At 53.6% G+C, this 19,857-nt stretch overlaps 3 protein-coding genes across 4 annotated transcripts; 1 reads left to right on the top strand and 2 right to left on the bottom strand.

The window, feature by feature from the left end:
- Nucleotides 1-78: 78 nt before the first annotated feature.
- HSP90AB1 (heat shock protein 90 alpha family class B member 1) lies at nt 79-5,932 on the top strand. Of its 2 annotated transcripts, none has more exons than XM_060109462.1 (12): nt 79-190; nt 1,557-1,703; nt 2,020-2,226; nt 2,328-2,487; nt 2,635-2,768; nt 2,874-3,182; nt 3,601-3,766; nt 3,979-4,169; nt 4,283-4,430; nt 4,563-4,831; nt 5,114-5,447; nt 5,562-5,932. In XM_060109462.1, exons 2-12 carry the CDS (start codon nt 1,557-1,559, stop codon nt 5,669-5,671), a joined length of 2,175 nt encoding a protein of 724 aa, XP_059965445.1. In that variant the 5' UTR covers nt 79-190; the 3' UTR covers nt 5,672-5,932. The 2 variants fall into 2 exon arrangements, with proteins under 2 accessions (XP_059965445.1, XP_059965446.1); XM_060109463.1 differs by having other exon boundaries at nt 87-221.
- Nucleotides 5,933-7,992: 2,060 nt separating this feature from the next.
- SLC35B2 (solute carrier family 35 member B2) lies at nt 7,993-11,434 on the bottom strand. Its single transcript, XM_060109712.1, has 4 exons — nt 11,290-11,434; nt 10,594-10,787; nt 10,272-10,426; nt 7,993-9,561 (listed from the first exon to the last, which is right to left on the bottom strand). The coding sequence occupies exons 1-4, from the start codon at nt 11,298-11,300 to the stop codon at nt 8,623-8,625; spliced, it is 1,299 nt and encodes a 432-aa protein (XP_059965695.1). The 5' UTR covers nt 11,301-11,434; the 3' UTR covers nt 7,993-8,622.
- Nucleotides 11,435-12,529: 1,095 nt separating this feature from the next.
- On the bottom strand, nt 12,530-19,382 carry NFKBIE (NFKB inhibitor epsilon). The gene is made up of 6 exons (XM_060109983.1): nt 18,780-19,382; nt 16,358-16,460; nt 15,448-15,670; nt 14,136-14,224; nt 13,802-14,041; nt 12,530-13,113 (listed from the first exon to the last, which is right to left on the bottom strand). Exons 1-6 carry the CDS (start codon nt 19,145-19,147, stop codon nt 13,048-13,050), a joined length of 1,089 nt encoding a protein of 362 aa, XP_059965966.1. The 5' UTR covers nt 19,148-19,382; the 3' UTR covers nt 12,530-13,047.
- Between the last annotated feature and the right edge of the window lie 475 nt (nt 19,383-19,857).

Genomic DNA, 19,857 nt, shown 5'->3' with positions numbered 1-19,857 from the left:
ACAGGCATCCTCCTTTAAGGCGGAGGGATCCGGGGGCGGGCAGCTAGTCTGTGCTTCGTCTTATATAAGGCGACTGGGGGCGCATAACCGTTCTTTTGAGTCACCCCAGTGCGCTTCTGTTGCGGCGAGTGAGGTTGAGGCAGTCCTTGCCCGCTCAGCTCTCTAGTGTCTGCGATTCTTATTCTTTAAGGTAAGGCTGCAGTCTTCTCCGGGCTTTTCAGGTTAGATTGTTCTTCCTAGTTGTTTTCGTCTCTCGCGTCCTTTCCGACTCCCACATTTTGTTGTGTTGGGGCGGCTTTTGGGATAACGCTCCCATTTTCTGTTGGGGGTGGGGGGGAGCTCTTGAGTTCAGCCTCTTTTCTGTGCTTGGTGGCGGGGCTGCTTCTAGGCAGCTATTAGCCATGGGCGAGGTGGGCCGCGGAGTGGGTCTGGGCTAGTGGGCAGCTGCACGTGGTGGCCGCGCCGGCCCGGGACGCTGCCATGTTTGCCTCTCCACTTCCGGACGCGGCTATGGGGCGCCGGAGGGTCCCCAAGGGTTGTGGGTGTGCGCGCTCGGTGTGAGTCAGCACAGCTCGGTCCTGATCAGGTTTTGTCATCTCTTCTATTGGACGCGGTTTTAAAGTTTTTTCGGGTGCTTTCCGGGAGGGTCTGCGGCGAGGGATGTTTTCGGTCGTCTCTGGCCTGCGGTCTTGGTGCAGGAGGAGGGACGGGAGAGGGAAGGGGGCAGGCTCTGGGATTCATGGGTTTATTCCTCCCCCGCCCCTTCTCGAGAGCTGAGATTGTTCTGGAAGCTTCTGGAGCCCAGTGCCCCGCCCTGGTGCCCGGATGCTGGGGCGAAGGGAGGCTGCGCGGTGGCGCCCCCTTCCCGCGTGGTCCTGGCCGACGCATGTCCGGCAAGGACTAGAGTCGGCTCAGCCGACTACGGCCACCATCTTAGTTGTGTTTGGTTTGGACTTGCATCTCAGTGACGTGTGCTCAGGGGTCGCGGTGGAGCTCTTGCTTTATCGGTTCTTTGTCTTAATAGGCACCCTGGGTGGGCATCCCACCGATCTCTCGAGTTAGCTTCCCCTACCACGTGAGGCAGTAATCCCACATCTGCTTGGAGATGCCTCAAGGGAGAGCAGTTTCAAGTCATTGTCCTTTAACGTAAAACTAGTCATGTTGGAGGTCGTCCCACCCAAAATGGTAGAACTGTAGTGATTTACATATTTAAATGTGTGTGTGAATTAACCGGGGTTATTACTTGCATTCGAGATACCTGGGTTAGGGGCGATACTCTGCATGCCTAACAAATTACCAGGTGATGCTGATCCATGGATCATTTCAACAGTAGTTCGGTTCCAAAGTACAAGAAACCTTAACACGTTTCATCGAGTGTGTTAGGCGCACCACCTCTCCCCATTGTTTTGCGTCTAAGGATGCAGCCTGAAATTTTTACAGGAAAGGATTTTGTTTCAGTACACAGCTCAAAACAGTTTGAACTGAATCTCTTAATGTCTTTATTGTAACCGGGGTGAACTCTAGGAGTCTTAAATTCTTGAGTTTTCTTATTTTAGATGCCTGAGGAAGTGCACCATGGAGAGGAGGAGGTGGAGACTTTCGCTTTCCAGGCAGAAATTGCCCAACTCATGTCTCTTATTATCAATACCTTCTATTCCAACAAGGAAATTTTTCTTCGGGAGTTGATCAGTAATGCTTCTGATGTGAGTGCCTTGGGTGTTTTCATTGGCGTTTTTTTTTCAAGTACTCCCCCCCAAAAAAAAAAAAAAAAAGGAGACGGGGTGGTTTGGCATTTTGTGGTGTTCAGTGTTGAAAGGGATATAAATTTGCTGCAGTTACAAAAAGGTTTGCTTTATTCCATGGTGGGTAGGTGGATAGAGACTATAGTTGGATGCGGTTGTCAAACTACAAGTTAAATGGGTAATCAGATTGAGGGTATTTGGGAATAAAAAAAGTTTTTTCTTTTGGGTGAAATGGGCTTTAAGGAAGCAGAATTGTAAAATTGCAATTTGTTTCCAGGCCTTGGACAAGATTCGTTATGAGAGCCTGACAGACCCTTCCAAATTGGACAGTGGTAAAGAGTTGAAAATTGACATCATCCCCAACCCCCAGGAGCGCACCCTGACTCTGGTAGACACTGGCATTGGCATGACCAAAGCTGATCTTGTAAATAATTTGGGAACCATTGCCAAGTCTGGTACTAAAGCATTTATGGAGGCTCTTCAGGTATGTGGTATTTTAGCTAGGCACACACCATTCGTATTTTTTGGTGTTTGGTTTGCTGTTTCTTTGAAGCTTGCATTCGACTTCTATAAACTTTTTGGCAGGCTGGTGCAGACATTTCCATGATTGGGCAATTTGGTGTTGGCTTCTACTCTGCCTACCTAGTGGCAGAGAAAGTGGTTGTGATCACAAAGCACAATGATGATGAACAGTATGCCTGGGAGTCTTCTGCTGGGGGTTCCTTCACTGTACGTGCTGACCATGGTAAGTTGGCTTTCCTCTTAAGGTGTCTGGGTGAGAATTCTGGGGAAACAGTAATAAAGATCTTGAGCATTTTATCTATAAAGCAATTATTTTTATAGTTTTGCATTTAGTTTCATTTTTTACTCCATTTTGATTGACTTTTTCTAGGTGAGCCCATTGGGCGGGGTACCAAAGTGATTCTCCACCTTAAGGAAGACCAGACAGAGTACTTAGAAGAAAGGCGGGTCAAAGAAGTGGTGAAGAAGCACTCACAGTTCATAGGTTATCCCATCACACTCTATGTAAGTATGGACTGGTAACTCAAGTGAAGATGCTTTAGAGAATCTAAATGGACCTTTGGTTTTTTGCTTTCTGTATCCTGCATTTATCGTCTTTGATACTTTTAGCTGGAGAAGGAACGCGAGAAGGAAATCAGTGATGATGAGGCAGAGGAAGAGAAAGGTGAGAAAGAAGAGGAAGATAAAGATGATGAGGAGAAGCCTAAGATTGAAGATGTGGGCTCAGATGAGGAGGATGATAGTGGCAAAGATAAGAAAAAGAAGACAAAGAAGATCAAGGAGAAATACATTGATCAGGAAGAACTGAACAAGACCAAGCCCATTTGGACCAGAAACCCTGATGACATCACCCAGGAGGAATACGGAGAGTTCTATAAGAGCCTTACCAATGACTGGGAAGATCACTTGGCAGTGAAGGTAAGAAGCCTTACTTGTTGGCTCAATAGGAGGAGCCGATAATGGGCAAATGCAACTTACCCAACTGGTTGGGAGCTGGGAGCTGTGAATGCCATGAGTTCACTTGCTAATGGACCTTTCCAGGGTGGAGAAATGACATTTTCCCCAGTTACCTCACTTGTACTGTGGCAGCTTTACCCATCCGGGGTCCTGATTTGACGATTTCCTCATTGACCCAGGAATTATACACAGCTTGTACCATGTTGGGTTCATTTAGGGCGTTAGAGCTTAAATTTTCTCAACAGTTGCCTTAGCGTCCACTCTATTCCTGGTGCTTAGGGGGAAGATTTTAGTTCCAAATATTGGATAATTTGGGGTTGGGACAAAAAGCCACTCTTATTTTGAAATACACAGTTGGATTATCTTGGATTTCTTTCAGCACTTCTCTGTGGAAGGTCAGTTGGAATTCAGAGCATTGCTGTTCATCCCTCGTCGGGCTCCTTTTGACCTCTTTGAGAACAAAAAGAAGAAGAACAACATTAAACTCTATGTACGCCGTGTGTTTATCATGGACAGCTGTGATGAATTAATACCAGAATATCTCAGTGAGTATCTTTTTGGCCTAATGTACTTGCGTTCAGCATTCTCAAGGGGACTGAAGTCTTTATCTTAGATTAAGGATCCTCTGCAACATAACAAGTGAAGGTTCAGTGAGAAAATTGGTCCTGTTGAATACAGATAACCCTGTGTATACCTTTATTTTTATCCTCTCCACTTCCCTACCTTTTTAAAACTGAGCTTACGTACTTGATTTCAGACTTCATCCGTGGTGTGGTTGACTCTGAAGACCTTCCCCTGAACATCTCCCGAGAAATGCTCCAGCAGAGCAAAATCTTGAAGGTCATTCGCAAAAACATTGTTAAGAAGTGCCTTGAGCTCTTCTCAGAGCTGGCAGAAGACAAGGAGAACTACAAGAAATTCTATGAGGCGTTCTCTAAAAATCTAAAGGTAAAGAGGCAGCAAGTACTTTTTGGCTTAATAATTATGATGGATTATTTCTTACTCACATAGAGGATAAATTATTTCTTAGCAAGATTGTATTTTTCTTTCCACCCTTAAAGCTTGGAATCCATGAGGACTCCACTAACCGGCGACGCCTTTCTGAGCTGCTGCGCTATCACACCTCCCAGTCTGGAGATGAGATGACTTCTCTCTCAGAATATGTGTCTCGCATGAAGGAGACCCAGAAGTCCATCTATTACATCACTGGTACGTTGGAACCTGGGTCTGATCAAAGCCTCTCTTTAGAGGTGTGGGGAGAAGGGGAGGGCACTCAAGGATACCTGGGAACTGGCAGGTTGAGGCATTCTGGCCCTTGAGTCACACTAAGTAATCCTACAGGTGAGAGCAAAGAGCAGGTTGCCAACTCTGCATTTGTGGAGCGAGTGCGGAAGCGGGGCTTCGAGGTGGTGTACATGACAGAGCCGATAGATGAGTACTGTGTGCAGCAGCTCAAGGAGTTTGATGGGAAGAGTCTGGTCTCGGTTACCAAGGAGGGCCTGGAGCTGCCTGAGGATGAGGAGGAGAAGAAGAAGATGGAGGAGAGCAAGGCTAAGTTTGAGAACCTCTGCAAACTCATGAAAGAGATCTTGGATAAGAAGGTGGAGAAGGTAAGCAACTCTGGAACTAAGTGATGTGTAACAGATGCCTTCAGGGCTATTTCCCTCCATCTCCGGTTGCTATACAGTTAGTGGTTTGGGGCAGCCTAATTTGTTGAGCGCCAATCCTACCCTTTGTTTTCTTAACCAGGCAGATTTTAAGGTTGCTGTTTCTATTAAACTTAACAAAGGTGAGGTATTTTTCCCCCCGAGAACAGAACTTCAAGTATCACGTTTGCCTCGAGGTGGCAATTTGATTTAATATGAACCCAAGGTTTTTATGACTGTCCACAGGTGACGATCTCCAATAGGCTTGTGTCTTCACCCTGCTGCATCGTGACGAGCACCTATGGCTGGACTGCCAACATGGAGCGCATCATGAAAGCCCAGGCACTTCGGGACAACTCGACCATGGGCTACATGATGGCCAAAAAGCACCTGGAGATCAATCCTGACCACCCCATTGTGGAGACCCTGCGGCAGAAGGCAGAGGCAGACAAGAATGACAAGGCTGTCAAGGACCTGGTGGTGCTGCTGTTCGAAACTGCACTGCTCTCTTCCGGCTTCTCGCTTGAGGATCCCCAGACCCACTCCAACCGCATCTACCGCATGATCAAGCTAGGCTTGGGTGAGTACTCTTGTCCTCTTGAGTGTGGCAAGGAGATGAGGAACTGGTCTGGTGGGCAGATTGGACTGAGTGCTTTTTGGGTCAGATCTCAAGTGGCATTCTTCCTACTTTTAGGGATTGATGACGATGAAGTGACAGCAGAGGAGCCCAGTACTGCTGTTCCCGATGAGATCCCCCCGCTTGAGGGCGATGAGGATGCCTCTCGCATGGAAGAAGTAGATTAGGAATTTCTACCTGCAGACTTTGTTCCCTCTGTATAGTGTCCCCATGGCTCCCCCAGCAGCAGCCCCAGAGGCCTTGGCCCACTTGGTTCCTTCTGCTGATGTCTAGTGGTTTTATTTCTGTCCTTCTGTCTAAGGCAGGATATAAGGGCCTCAAGCCCTATTTCTTTCCACATTTGACATGGGGTTTGAATGTTGTGTATTGTGTTTTTTTGTTTGTTCTGAAATTAAAGTATGCAAAATAAAGATGATGCAGGTTTTTTATATGCCTCTGCTCTCTCAAATCATGTGGGACGCCCCCCCCCCCAAGTATGTATAATGCTGCCTTTGGAGTTTCCCTAGTTTGTTTCCCAAGTCTTAACCTGCCATCGTCCTGAGTATAGATAACGTGATACATAGTAGGACTTTAAAAGTTTTTAAAAGGTCACTGATAAGTTTAGAAGTCACACAAATGGGATCTAATGAAACTTGAAACGGTAAAAGAAAAAGAAAACCTACAGAACAGAAAATACTTGCAAATGATGCAACTGACAAGGGCTTAATTTCCAAAATAATACAAACAGCTCATACAAGTTACTAACAAAAAAAAAATCCAATTTAAAAATGGGCAGAAGACCTAAATAGACATCTCTCCAAAGAAGACATACACATGGCCAATAGGCACATGAAAAGATGTTCAACATAGTTACTGGAGAAATGCAAATCAAGATGATGATGAGGTACCACCTCACATTAAAAAGTAAGCAAATAACAGGACTTCCCTGGCAGTCCAGCGATTAAGACTGTGCTTCCACTGCAGTGGGTGCAGGTTCAGGAACTAAGATCCTTGCGTGCTGTGTGGTCAAAACAAAACCAAACAAAGAAGTCTGCAAATAACAAAAGCCTGGCGAGGGTGTGGAGAAAAGGGAACCCTCCTACACTGTTGGTGGGAATGCAGGTTGGTGTAGCCACCGAGGAAAACAGTATGGAGGTTCCTCAGAAAACTAAGAATAGAATTACATATCTAGTAATCCACTCCTGGGCATATATCCAGACAAAACTAATTCAAATAGATGCACCCCTATGTCTGCAGCAGCACTAACTCACAATAGCCAAGACATGGAAACAAACGTCTGTTGACAGATGATAAAGATGTGGTACATATACACAAGGGAATACTACTCAGCCATTAAAAAGAATGAAATGCCATTTGCAGCAACATGGATGCAATTAGACATTACCATGCTAAGTAAAAGAGAAATACCATATGATAATCACATGTGGAATGTAAAATATGACAAATGAACCACTGAATCAAATCAGGGACAGAGAACAGACCAGTGGTTGCCAAGGGGGATGGGGGAGGCATGGAATGGGAGGTTGGGGTTAGCAGATGGAAGCTTTTATATGAACAAGAATGGATGAACAACAAGGTCCTACTGTATAGCACACAATTATATTCAGTATCTTATGATAAACCATAATAGAAAACTACTTTTAAAAAGTGCGTGTTGGGCCTCCCTGGTGGCGCAAGTGGTTGAGAGTCCGCCTGCCGATGCAGGGGATACGGGTTCGTGCCCCGGTCTGGGAGGATCCCATATGCCGCGGAGCGGCTGGGCCCGTGAGCCATGGCCGCTGAGCCTGCGCGTCCGGAGCCTGTGCGTCCGGAGCCTGTTTTCCGCAACGGGGGAGGCCACAACAGTGAGAGGCCCGCATACCGCAAAAAAAAAAATAAATAAATAAATAAATAAAAAGTGCGTGTAACAATCACTTTGCTGTACAGCAAAAATTAACACTAAATCAACTATACTTCAATTTTTAAAAATACTGATTAAAAGAAAAAAGCACTGAAGGTATAAATGGTATTTTTTTTTAAATGGTATCTTTGAACTACCATATAACACGTTAAAAAGTCCCTTTCCTAAAGCACATAGAGGGTCTCCCACTCAAAAATTTTTGACTTTACTGTGCTGATACAAAAGCACACACATGCAGTAGGAACTCCTTTTGAGTTTTGATCTTTTCCTGGGCTGACAGTATGAGGTACCTTCACTGGTGTGGCTGGGCGCTGAGCTGCAGTTCCCAGCCACCTGGCCACAAACAAGTGGCACACGTAACCACCACTGCCTTTTCGTTTTCAGTATTAAACAAGTTAGTTAGATGAGATATTTGACACCTGTAAAACAGCAACTGTAGGATGTTTTGAGCTGATGGAAGTCTTAGGTAGGGTAAGCTATGTCAGGTGTATTAAACACATTTTCAACTTCTGATGGGTTTATAGGACATAACCCATCAGAAGTTGAAAGTCTGTACTTCAGTCAACCAAAACACAGGACCGAGCCCACTGCAGCAATTTAATTTAATAAAATAAAATTATAAGAGCAAGAGTTACATTTCCAAAGTACCAAAACCTGCAACTGGCTCACGGAGCAGAGCCTAGGGACCCAGGAGCAGAAGGGGGGGCGCGGTGCTGGGCGGGCGGGAGGGACTCCCAACCCCCTCCCGCAGCACAGCACCGTCTTTCACTTACTCTCCTGGGAAAGCAGCATCTGGAGCCTACAACACTTGTGCTTCTCTCGCCAGAGTAAGAAATGCAGGTCTCTTGGAGTCTGAAAGGGTGGGTATTCAAGGTAGGGGACAAGCACAGGTGAGGCGTTGGCAGAGCCTACAGGGCAAGACTTCAGGGAATTGGAGGAGGGAGGGGCTTTGGAAGGTGCCTCTGCCTTCTCAACACGGCCCCCTGCCCCTTCCCACTGTCACTGCCACCCTGGGAAGAATCCTGCCCACTAGAGGATGGGGGACTTAAGGCAAAGGGGAAGGCTGCCTCCTGGTCTCCATACCCCCAACTGCAGAGCTGGTCTGTGATACTAAGAAACCTGCATTTTGCCCTAGAGCCTGCCGCCTCCGAGAAGTTACAGTAGGACAGGAAAACTGGTACAGTGAGAGGGTCCTATTCACTTCATCGCTCAGGCCCCTCAAACCTTCTGCACAGATGACTCGACTGGCACGACCTTCTTTCCCCGCTGCTTTAGACGGCCCCGGGCGTAGACTCGGAGCAGGAGGGCAGCAAAGACCACAGCCACCCCCAGGCCCCCCACCACAGTGACAGTGTGGCCGTAGAGAAGGCAGGAGAGGAGGATGGCAAAAGCCTGGCGGAGGGTCATGATGATGGTGAAGACGGCAGCCCCAAACTGCCCAATAGTGTAGAAGATGAAGAGCTGGCCACACGCAGAGCAGATGGACAGCAGCAGGGTGTGGGCGGCAAACTCACTGTGTCGACCCATGAAGCGGACGCCCTCCAGGAGAGCCCCCTGCTCTAGCAGGGAGCCCACTGTGAAGAGGCAGGAGAAGAAGTTGACCCCAAACATCATCTGCACCGATGACATCTTATAGGCAAACAGGGCATCCTGCCAGTTGGAGGTGAAGCTGTCAAAGGCAATGTAACCTGCCAACAGGATGAGGCCTGAGAGCGTGGTGGCTGGGGAGCTGTGGGGTTCCGGTCCGCTGGACAGCAGAAACATGCTGACCCCGATGGAGACGAGGCCGGCGGTCAGATATTCCCAGTGCTCATAGCTGCGCCGAGACACCAATTTTCCCATCAGCATAACAGGGATCACCTTGGAGGCCTTGGCCAGCACCTGGGTGGGGAAGCTGACGAACTTGAGAGCTTCATATTGGCACCAGCTGCTGAGCACATTCGACAGGCTGGCAAAGGAGTACCGGTACATGGGTGCCCCATGCCGGGGCTGCTTGCATAAGATGCAGTAGAGGCCAGCCACCATCAGCGCCAGGACGCGGTTCATTAGCACCAGGAACTGTGAGTCCGAGAAGCGCTCACCTGGCAATGTGGCCGTGGCCCCGTAGCTGCGGGTCATCACTCTTTCCTGCAGCACTCCCCACGTCAGATAAGACACCTGGATGGGGAAGGGCGGAGGGAGAGGAGATAAGCAAGAGAAGGAAAAGGCAGGCCAAAAAGCGCAACAATCTCCTCCTTCCTCAGGATGATATCGAAAATGATGAGGATGGACAGCATAAGTATCTGTAGTAACTAGAAGTTACTTTCTTCTTCTTCTCTCCCAAATCTGGATTCACCTTGCAGGCAATCAAGTGTGTGTGAAACAAAACAACAAATGCTTTAGGACTGACCAGACCCTGTCTGTCCCCACAGTAGGGATGTTAGAGCTGACTCCACCCCAAGTATTTTCTTCTCTATTTTCAACCAACTGTGGGAGGAAGAGTTCTTAAAGACTGCACACCTGTTAGTTCAACATGGTACACTAGGTGGAACCAGAAGTGCCCACTCCAAAATGCCATGAGGTCAGCATCTCAGCACCCCCCTCACACGCAGTAGTGAGTAAGGCTGAAACTTTAAACAGTGGGTTTATGGTATATGAGACATCATTACAAGGGGATGGGAGAAATCACAGAGGATAGAGACAGGAGGACAGAAAAGACAGCGTTTCCTCCAACCACCCCCAAGAAGATGGTGTGCCTCTGGGAGGAGGAGGACACACAACACAACCACCAGCAAACTGTTGGGACCGGTGGGGTAAAAGCTCTGGTTCCACAGAGTCCCTGTCCGCGGGGACCGACCCAGGAAGAGCTGCAGAGCCTGCCTACTTACCTGGAGCCCCGCAGCACAGAAGAGCAGCTTCAGGGCCTGCCAAGTGGGACTGGTCTCTGCTGGCTCTGCCCGGGGAGCCAGAGGAACCTCATCCGGGGCCTTGGGCTCATTGCCAAACACACAAGTTTTCACCAGGGGGAAGCAGAGACCCCTGCCTGGAGAAAGCACACAAGGTGAAACCCCGAACTTCTCCCTAGCACCTCATCTCCCCCACAGCTGCTAGCCCGCCCTGCTGGCCGCCCTTCCTCCCTTGCCACGCCACCTCCCCTTTGCACTGCTGGCCAACACTCGTAATACAGACTGAGCAAACTTCCCCACACACCTGTCTCCAGGTAGTTCTTCCGCCTGAAGTACTGCACCAGCAGGTAGCCAGGTACCATAAAGCTCGCATAGCCAGCCGCGTTCACCAAAAAGCGGAAGAACCATAGCTGGGTCCATGACTCCAGAGGGCCTTCGGGGTTCTCTCCACCTGCCCCGAGGGAGGGGAGCGCAGCCAGCAGCACCACTGCCCACCACCTGCGGGGACCGCGGGCAGAAGCATCAGGGTCCAGCTCCTCACCCTCTGGGCCCTCCGGAGGGGACGACACTGGAGAAGGGCCCGGAGTTCCTCCCCGCCCCCCTCAGCTGCAGCCCAGCGCGGACAAAGAGCCTCTCTCTCTCCTGGCGTGGCCGGCGCGAGCCAGGCAGGGCTCCCTTCATCCCCGAGAGCGGACCCGCCCCTCCGGCCACACAGGTTCTCTCTGTTCCCTCCAGCGCTCCCTGACCCCGCCCTCGGGGCTCCCAGAGCCCCAGGGTCCCCCGATTTCTTCGCCCGACACTCCCGGAGCACCCGAGGAGCACAACGCCACGGCGCCCGCCTCCACCCACCGCCCCCCCCTCCCCGCGCCGGCTCCGGGCAGCGCTAGGCTGGCCTCCTACCGGGCAGATGGGACCCCACCCGTCCCCCCGCGCTGAGGAGCGGCGGTCACGTGGCGCTGGGTTCGGTCACGTGGACTCGCCACTCCCCCTAGCCCCCCACCTGGCGTCCATGGTCCCGGCCGCGTGGGGCGGAGCGGGGCCGGGGAATGCGGGTCCCCGGGCCGCGCGCTCCCACCACTCCCGCTGTAGCCTCCAGGAGCAGCAGCCGAGGGGCCGGCTAGCGGAAGTGCCGCGCTCTTCCCGCCTCCCTCCCCGCGGCCGCCCCTCCGCCCCCGGCCGCGACCACGCAGCGCCCCGGACCGCCGCCGGGCCACAGCGCCCCCTCGCGGCCCGGCGGGAGACGCGGCTCGGCGCGCGGGAGGCTGGCTGCCTCTGTGGGCGCGTGGGGTGGGGTGGGGTGGGGTGGGGTGGGGTCGGGGAGCGGGAGCTCCAGCCCGGTGCCGCCCCCGCTTCGTCATCGCCCTTAGCCCTCACCACCGGCCCGGAGGTGGTGGTGACCACTGCCATCCTAGGAACGGGGATGCAGGTTCTGCATCCCAGGCACATCCCCTTATGTTACCATTTCCCCGTTTTCTGGCAGATGTCTCCTTCCTTCAGGGGCTGGGCCAGCAGTTCTGTCCCCGCATCCTCATGACCTTCGGAGGTTCCTTCTGCGTGACCTGGCCCCCGTCTACCTCGCCCCCTCACCCACCCCGCTGCAGAGCCCCACTGCTCAGTTCTAATTCACCAAAAGCCTTCCCCTGAAAGCTCTCCCCCTAACCCATACTCAGGCCTCCCGTGACCACCCAAAGTATGGCCCTACACCCACTCCACTGCTCTCCCTCCCACGATTCTTTTCCTTCCATCGCGACTTGCAATTACATATTTATTTGGATGTTTATGATTTTAATGGCTGCCTCACTAGACTAAGTCTCCAAGTGGCCAGAAACTGTTTTATTCCCACATATTCTATCCCAGCATAGGCCTGACCTAATAGGTGCCTCAAACATACGTGGAATGAGAGAAAACAACATACGAAGCCACGCTCCCTTGTGTCACCCTCCACAGGCTAGCCCTTCTCTCCAGGCTCCTCTAGGGCCGTGGTGAGGCCTCCCACTTGCATCTTCTCACTCCTCTTTCTCTTCCTCCATCCATCTGCATTTCCACAGAAGGGGCAAGGGTCTGTGCTGGACAGAGAGGCCTGAGGACCGTTAGCCTCCCTACCCTCCCTACAAGGCCCTACCCTGCTCAAGTGACAACTTCCTTCTCTCTGCCTCCACCACAAGGTCACAGGGCAGGCCTGTCTCAAAATCCCCAGTGCACACAAACAGGCACACACACAAAACAACTTGGGGCGGGAGTGGGGTGGGGGGGTGTTTAAAAGTCTCTGCTGTTTTAGTGTCATGTTCTTGAAACTTCCCCATCCCCAAAGGCTCAGTTCAGGGCCTTCTGTGTGAAGTCTTTAAACAACAGTGTTTCAAAGTCCTCCTCAGCAGTGAGATGGAACCCTTCAGGGCCCTGCTCACTCACAGTTCAGTGTCTCTCCTCACTCAGGAGAGTCCATGTTGCCTACCGGCTGGCAGCTTCAGGCTGACCCCACGTGGGTAGACAAGAGCCCTGCCATCTTCAACAGAGGTAAACAGGCTTCGCCCAGGCTGCCTGGGGCTTTGGGGGTCCTTCCATCCACCCGGAAGCTCTTCCTTCCAGACTGGCTCTCTTACTTGCGGTCCCTCCTCTCAGCTCGGGACTGTGCTGGCCCCAAGCTCTGGCCTCAGCAGTCCCCAGGGCACATGGCCTGGGCCCAGACTGTAGCAGCTGTGGCTCCAGCTTTCAGATGGGAAGAGGTGGAGCGTCCAGGGCCCTAGAGCCTGTCCCGGCTTCAGTCAGCACACAGCAGTGGCTTCCCGGAGATCTTCAGATCATCAAAGGGCAAAAGGGCAAAGGGCTGAGGAAGAGGATGGAGAGAAGCAAGATCAGGGCCCGTGGACAAAGGCAGCGGTGGGGGAAGGGGGCTGGGAGACCTATTGGGCCCTTTCCTCCCCACCAAGTGTCGTTGAAGGACATCAGGGAACAAATCTTCCTACTAACCCCCAAAACAGTGGTCCCCCAGGGCTTCTAGGGCCTGTTTTTGTTTTTATTTGGGGAGGAGGGTGTTGGGAAAGGGTACTCACAAAACACTTTGAATATTTTTTTACATCAAACATTTAAAAATGGGAAAGATGCTACAGAAAATCTAGGTTTCATCTCTCTTAAAAGATTCCAAGACCTGGGAATACTGGGCCCACATTCCTCCTCTGCAAGTATCTGCTGAAGCTGAGTAGAGTGACCTTCAGACAAAAGACTGTCTGGTCTCCTGCAGGCACCACCACCTGGCTCTCTTACACCCAGCCTGCTTCTCTGATGCACTTTAGCTGCACGGCTCCTGTAGGAGTCCATGTTTGGGCCCCTGGTCCTGACCAATTAAGAACACAGACTGCGAGAGGGGCAGAGGCTTGCCCAAGGTCCCACAGCTGGTGAGCGGCAGAGCCGTGATTTACACCCTGGGCTCCTAACTCCTTGGCCCTTTCAGCTATTACAGCGCCTGTCTCCACAAGGGAGGTCCTGGACAGCAGAGCTGAGTGTCCGCCTCTTACATCCTCGGCCAGGTCCTGGGGAGTCTCGTCCTCCACGTTTCTTAGCAGGGAGTCGGCACCTGCCTCGCACAGGGTGGATGAGATGCTGCTGAGGCCCCGGCCCGCGGCGAGGTGCAGGGGTGTGCACCCGTTGAGCATGCGGGCGTCCACCCGGGCCCCAGCCTGGAGGAGGAACTGCACCAGACCCCGCTCGTGGGTCTCCACGGCCAGATGCAGCGCTGTCTTCCCGCTCGTGCCCTCCTGCGGGGGAAGAAGGGTGTCGGCCAAGGCCCTCAAGAGAAAGCATCCCGGGCCTGGGCCCTGGGCTGGACAGCACCTTGATTGGCTGCCTCACCTGTGCGTTGATGTCAGCTCCGTTCTGCAGCAGCAGTTCCATGAGTGGCCAGTTCCTCTGCAGGGTGGCGATGTGGAGACAGGACAGACCTGGGAATGGGGTGAGGGTGGGGGCTGCATCCACCAGCTCCGCTCTCTCTCCCTTTCTTCAGGGGCCTCCCTTACCCCTCAGTCCCAAGGGACCCCCTGCCCACTCAGTGCCTCTGATCACAGGACTGTTAAAACACAAACCCAAAAACCCCCTCAAAAGTCTGGGGGGAAAGGAACTCAAAGTTTCCACCTTTTCAGAGTCATGTTATTGAAACTTTCACGCTTCAGGGGTCAGGTTGCTGAGTGACACCCCCCAACACACACCGTCCCCCAACACACACACCCTCCCCCATGCACACACACACCCTCCCCCAACACACACACCCTCCCCCATGCACACACACTCCCCCATACACACACCCTCCCCCATACACACACCCTCCCCCAACACACCCCCCTGCCCCATACACACACATACACACTCCCCCCATACACACACACACACACACACACACACAGTCACTCTTTTTCTAAAACTCTACCTGCCTTCAGGCCCCTTCCAAAAGCCACCTTCTTGAGAGCTCTCTGGATCCTCAGGGCCCAGCCCCTCCCCATGGGTCACCTCCTCCCATGAGCTCCCCTAGCCTTTTTGCTAGTTCCTTCCTGGCCTGGGCCCCTCTCTGCCCCTCTCTGCTTAGAGAACTAGATTCAAATTCACACCCCTCACCTCTTTCAAATCTCTGCTCAAATGTCCGGGCTCCACGAGGGTTTCCCTGACCACCCTGTTTAAAAATCACATCACCTCCCCGCCCCCCACACTCCAGTCCCCTCACTCGGCTCTGCTGTATCCACAGCAGTGACTGCGCGTTAACCTCCTAGAGGACTCACTTCTTATGTTTATTGTTTGCCTCAGACATTCTCTGTTTTGCTCACAGATGCAAGCCTGGCTCCTACAATAGTGTCTGGCACATAGAAAGCCCTCAGTACATTTTTGTTGAATGAATTAATGAGTTCATCTAATCTCTATTAAACTGAATATCTTGAGGGGAAAAGTTTAGCTCTCTGCTTAGCATACAGTAAGTTCTCAATAAATTCTGAATAGAACCCATTCACTCATTCATTTGTCCATTCATTCTTTCTTTAAGCAAAGGTATTCTGAGTACCTATGTGCTTAGAACTGGAGATGCATCATCAATGGACAAGCTGTGACCCTCCCTTCCCTAAGAGCGGGGTCCCTGTCTCCTGTCCCCTCCTCATCTCATAGGCCCTGAGGCTGCCCGCACCTTGCCAGTTTTGCAGCTGGAGGTCCAGGGAGTGAGGCGGTCCTCTGCCTGGCTCTGGCTGCCCTTCCAGCAGGCAGCGGGCGCAGGCCAGGTGCTGGCGCTGGCAGGCCACATGCAGGGCCGTGTCACCGTGTCGGTCCTGTAGCACCCGGCTGGCCCCCTTCAGCACCAGGGCCCGAACTGCACCTGGCTGGTCCAGATGTACGGCCAGATGGAGTGCTGTCTGCAGGCACAAAGAGAGGGTCACAGGGCCACTGCAGCGTGCTCCCACTTCCAGGAACATGCTAGCGTGGGCACAGAAATTGCCAGAGGCCAGCACCTTCTTTGAGGACTGCTTATAAATGCTATGGTCCTGGTCTTCCTTCTGTTACCCCCCACCAAGTTCTTGGGACCCCAATTCTGGAGGCAAGGTAAGGGGAGTGGGCCCCTGCTCTCCTTTTAGGTCGCCTAAGCCCCTGGAGAAAGGATGGAGTCGGGGGCAGGGTCTAGTATCTCACCTTCTGGGGAGACCTCTGTTACCTTAGGTGATGGGGAGAGTTGGGGGGAGGAGACAGAGGCACCAGGCAGTCTCCACCTGGCAAACTCCTCCTTGAATGCTCCATGCAGAGTCACCTCCCGTATTAAGCCTTCCCTGGCTGCTTCCCACAGACATTGGTTCCCACAGCAGCTGGCATGCATCTCCATCACAACTCTCATCACCATGCTGTGTAATTAGGTATCGACACGAGTCCCCTAGCCCAGGCTTGAGCACCTTGTGGGCAGAGGCTGTCCTCTCTGCATCCTCAGCTTCTAGCCCAGTGTCTGGCATGTGACTTCCTGAGGGAGCAGCCTAAGGATGCTGTGCTGCTACTGGGACAGACACCTACCTACAGACATAGGTATCTGGGCTCAGCCCACTCTCTCCACCCACCTGGTAAAGGTTGTTCTGAATGTCCAGGACCTCCTGAGGCAGCAAAGCCAGGCAATAGAGCAGCACAGCCGGGGCCTCGTGAATCACTGCCAAGTGGATCAGCCTGGGAGGAAGAGGCAAGGTTTGGGGTCAGGGCCCAGGCCAGAGAGAGTGGGCTGGGGTCCTGGGGTTAGAAGGAACACATCAACGTCTAAGCTGCCACCCGCACGGGAGGTGCGGGAAGTGAGAGTTTGGGCCAGGAAGTGAGGGTTGGTGCGGGAAGCCAGGATCCTGGGGGTGGGAGCTCCAAGTTCCCATCTCTGGCCTTCAGGAGGGCCTTGGCTGAGTGAGAGTGCGGGCAGGGTGCTGACGGGACAAGGTCCTTCCTGTCCAGCCTGCCCACACCCTGCTCCCCTCCGGCCCCAGGGCCCTGCCAGGCAGCTGCAGGCTCAAAGCCAAACTGAAAGCTGCTGGGGTAGTGCAGAGGTGGTTTCCAGGGCTGGGCTCCCCATCTCTGCCCGCCTCAGCGGGGAGGACAGAGAGGGCAGGGGTGGGATCACTCCCCTCCCCCCTCAGAAACACATTCCGAGACAGAAGCTCTTGGAAGAGGAGCAGGAAGCAGGGCAGCACCCTGTCCGGCTGCCCTCCACAGGGCGGCCAGAGGGCCACTCTTCAGACAGCAGGGCGTGGGAGGGGCCTGACCTAGGGCCCCCGCTCCCGTGCACACCTCCGAGGGGAGGCCTGGCAGTGCAGAAAATGTGTGCTTGGTGGGGGATAAAGAGCCGTAACCTGGGGGGCGGGGGGGTGGCTAGGAGGGGAAGTTCCAGCCCTGGGGTTTCCCCACATCAGGTGGGGAAAATGAAAGCCAGAGCTGGAGGGTCTAGGCCAGGGACAGCTGCCTCGGGGCGTTCGACAGGGGGGTAGCTTGGCTGAAAGGCCCGTCTGGGCTGGGGAGGGGGCTGCTCGGGTGGGAGGGGCGCTAGCTCTGGTGGCAGGCGAGGCCCAGGAGAGAGTGACGGAGGGGGGAGGGGGGGACCGTGCTGGAAATCCCCTCGGCCAGGGCCTGCTCTCGGGTCACATTCCTGCAGCCACCTCCCTCTCTCCCTCAGTCTCCCCTCCTCCCACTTCCTCTTCCCATTTCCATATGTCCCACAGCCCAGACACCTCCGGAGGGAAGAAGGTGCCCCCTCCTCTCAGGGAACCCCCAGGGGAGTCTTGACACCTCTCCCGCCAACCCCCCTTGGGTCTAGACACCACATCTGTCTTTAACTAGAGAAGGTCAAGGCAGGGGCTGGGAGGTTAACAAAGGAGGGCAGGCTCAGAAGCCACTCCCTGGGTCAAAGGTCAGCCATAGGTATTCTGCACAGAGCCCGCACACTCTTGGTTGTGGGCCTGAGGGCTGGTGATTTGGACACAGAGTACAAAAAGGCCTAGGGTCACCCAATGGGTCCAGAGACTATCTTTGTCAAAGGCCACCCAGGACCCTTGCATCTCCAAAAAAGCAGGTCAAGACAGATATCTCCTGCCTCCTCAGCCCCATTCATTCCAGCACCCCAGATCTGGGACCCCAGCCCCCCTCCACTCTGTTTCTCACCCCCGCAAATCTCAGCCACCCCCTCTCCTGTCGGTGTTTTCTTCTTCCCGAGGGGCAAATCCTCAACTGGCCAGTCCCTGCCACATAACTGTCTCTTACTTCAACTGCCCCCCAGCCCAGTCTCCACCAAGCTCCACCTGGGCCTGGGGAGGAAGGATGAAGTAAAGGGGTCACACAGGACAGTGAGGGGGACTTGTGGGGCTCAGGAGGTGGAGAGTGTCGGTAAGGCTGACTCTAGCCCTCACTTCCCCTTTCTCAGCAGAGGAGGAAGTTAGCTGGGGCAGCCAGCCGCCTGTCTGTCTGCTGGGGCAAGAGTGCCCCAGCCTGGCTCACCTCCTCCTCCTTAGGGCCAGCCTCAGCAATGCACCCTGGCAGCACCCCCAAGCCCAGCTTCCTGGGCCCACTGGCAGCCTGTAACTGGCCCCCCTTGTTCCTTGAGACCGGGCATTCTGAGGTCAGAGGCCGGGAATCCCAGATATTGAGCAAACAAGGATGCCCTGTCTCCCAGTAAGGAAAAAACAAAACAAAACAAAACTGGGCTGGTCAGGGGAATTTTCTCTTCCTAGGGATGGGTTACTGACAGATTTCCAAGATGATAGCTGGGTTTCCAGGTGCCTGGTAAGGGCCCTGCCAAAAGGTGGGGCAGGCAGATGATGCCAGGTCCTCTGGACTGGCTACAGCTCAAAAATGGGTTGAGAGTTAAGTTTGAAAGAGAGAGTGGGGACGGCCCCTTCCAGAGCTGGTGCCTTGAGGGATTCTCACATAGGGGGTTGCGGCTCCTGGGGGAGGCCCCGAGTTACCATTGGGAAGGAGGAAGGGATCCTGTCTTAGCCTAGCCCCCATACTCACGTGTCTCCGTCCTCGGAGATGTAAGTGAGTGCTTCCAGCTGCTGAGGGCTCAGCGCCCCCGCGGCGGGAAGCGGCGAGTCTGGGGCTGGGTCCTCGGTCTTGGGGTCCCCCAACAAGGACAGGGGCTCAGTGAGCGATGAGGAGCCATAGGTAGAGTCAGCCCGCTCCCCGTCTGTGTCTTCCTTCTCGTCTGGCTCCTTGGCGGTTCCCGGAGGATGAGTCCAGGGCTGGGGGCACCCTCCGTCTGAGGGCCCAGAGGCTGGGGCCGGGGTAGGCTCGGGCAGAGAGCGCAGAGAGCGCAGAGACTCGATGCCCGAGTCATACTGGCTCTCATCCGTCTCGTCCGGCCCCTTCCGCGCCTCCGACATCCCCGCGGCGCCGGCCCGCCGGGGCCCGGTCCGAGCAGGAGCCGACTCCGCGCCGCCTTTCCGGGTTGCAGGTCCGCCTTGCAGAGCGGGTGCTGGGCCCGGAGTGGCCTCCTTCCCGGGCTGCGGGGGCCCGAGGGGTCGGCGAGAAGCGTGGAGAGGCTCGGAACGCTGGCGGGGTCCTCGGCATCCGCTACTCCGGGCAGCTGGGTAGCCCAGTATGATGCGCTCGCTCGCTCCGCCCCCGGCAGGCGCCGCGCTTCCGGACCGAGACCCCGCCCTTCGGAATCCCCCTTACCCCGCCCTCTGCGTTGGCTCCGAGTCAGGGGTTCCCCGGTCCTGACTCACTCGTGCGTTAATTCACCCATTCATTCATTCATCCAACCATCCATTCATTCTTTCCCCCTTCCTTCTTCATTTCATTTATTAATTCCGTGCATTCTTTCTTTCCTTCACTTCCTGTTTCTTCATTCATTTCCCCCATTCATTCATTTATTCTTTTTTTTTTTTAATGCTTCCTAGGATCTTTTTTTAAAATTATTTATTTATTTAGGCTGCACCGCGTCTTACTTGCGGCGCGCGGGATCTTCGTTGTGGCACTCGGGGTCTTTAGTTGCAGCATGCAGGCTTCTTAGTTGCAACATGCGGACTCTTAGTTGGGGCATGCCAACTTTATGCGGGCTTCTTAGTTGAGGCATGCATGCGGGATCTAG

Source organism: Mesoplodon densirostris, chromosome 10 (genome assembly GCF_025265405.1).
Source record: "Mesoplodon densirostris isolate mMesDen1 chromosome 10, mMesDen1 primary haplotype, whole genome shotgun sequence".
Lineage (NCBI taxonomy): Eukaryota > Metazoa > Chordata > Mammalia > Artiodactyla > Ziphiidae > Mesoplodon > Mesoplodon densirostris.
This window is presented reverse-complemented; position numbering and strand designations above follow the sequence as displayed.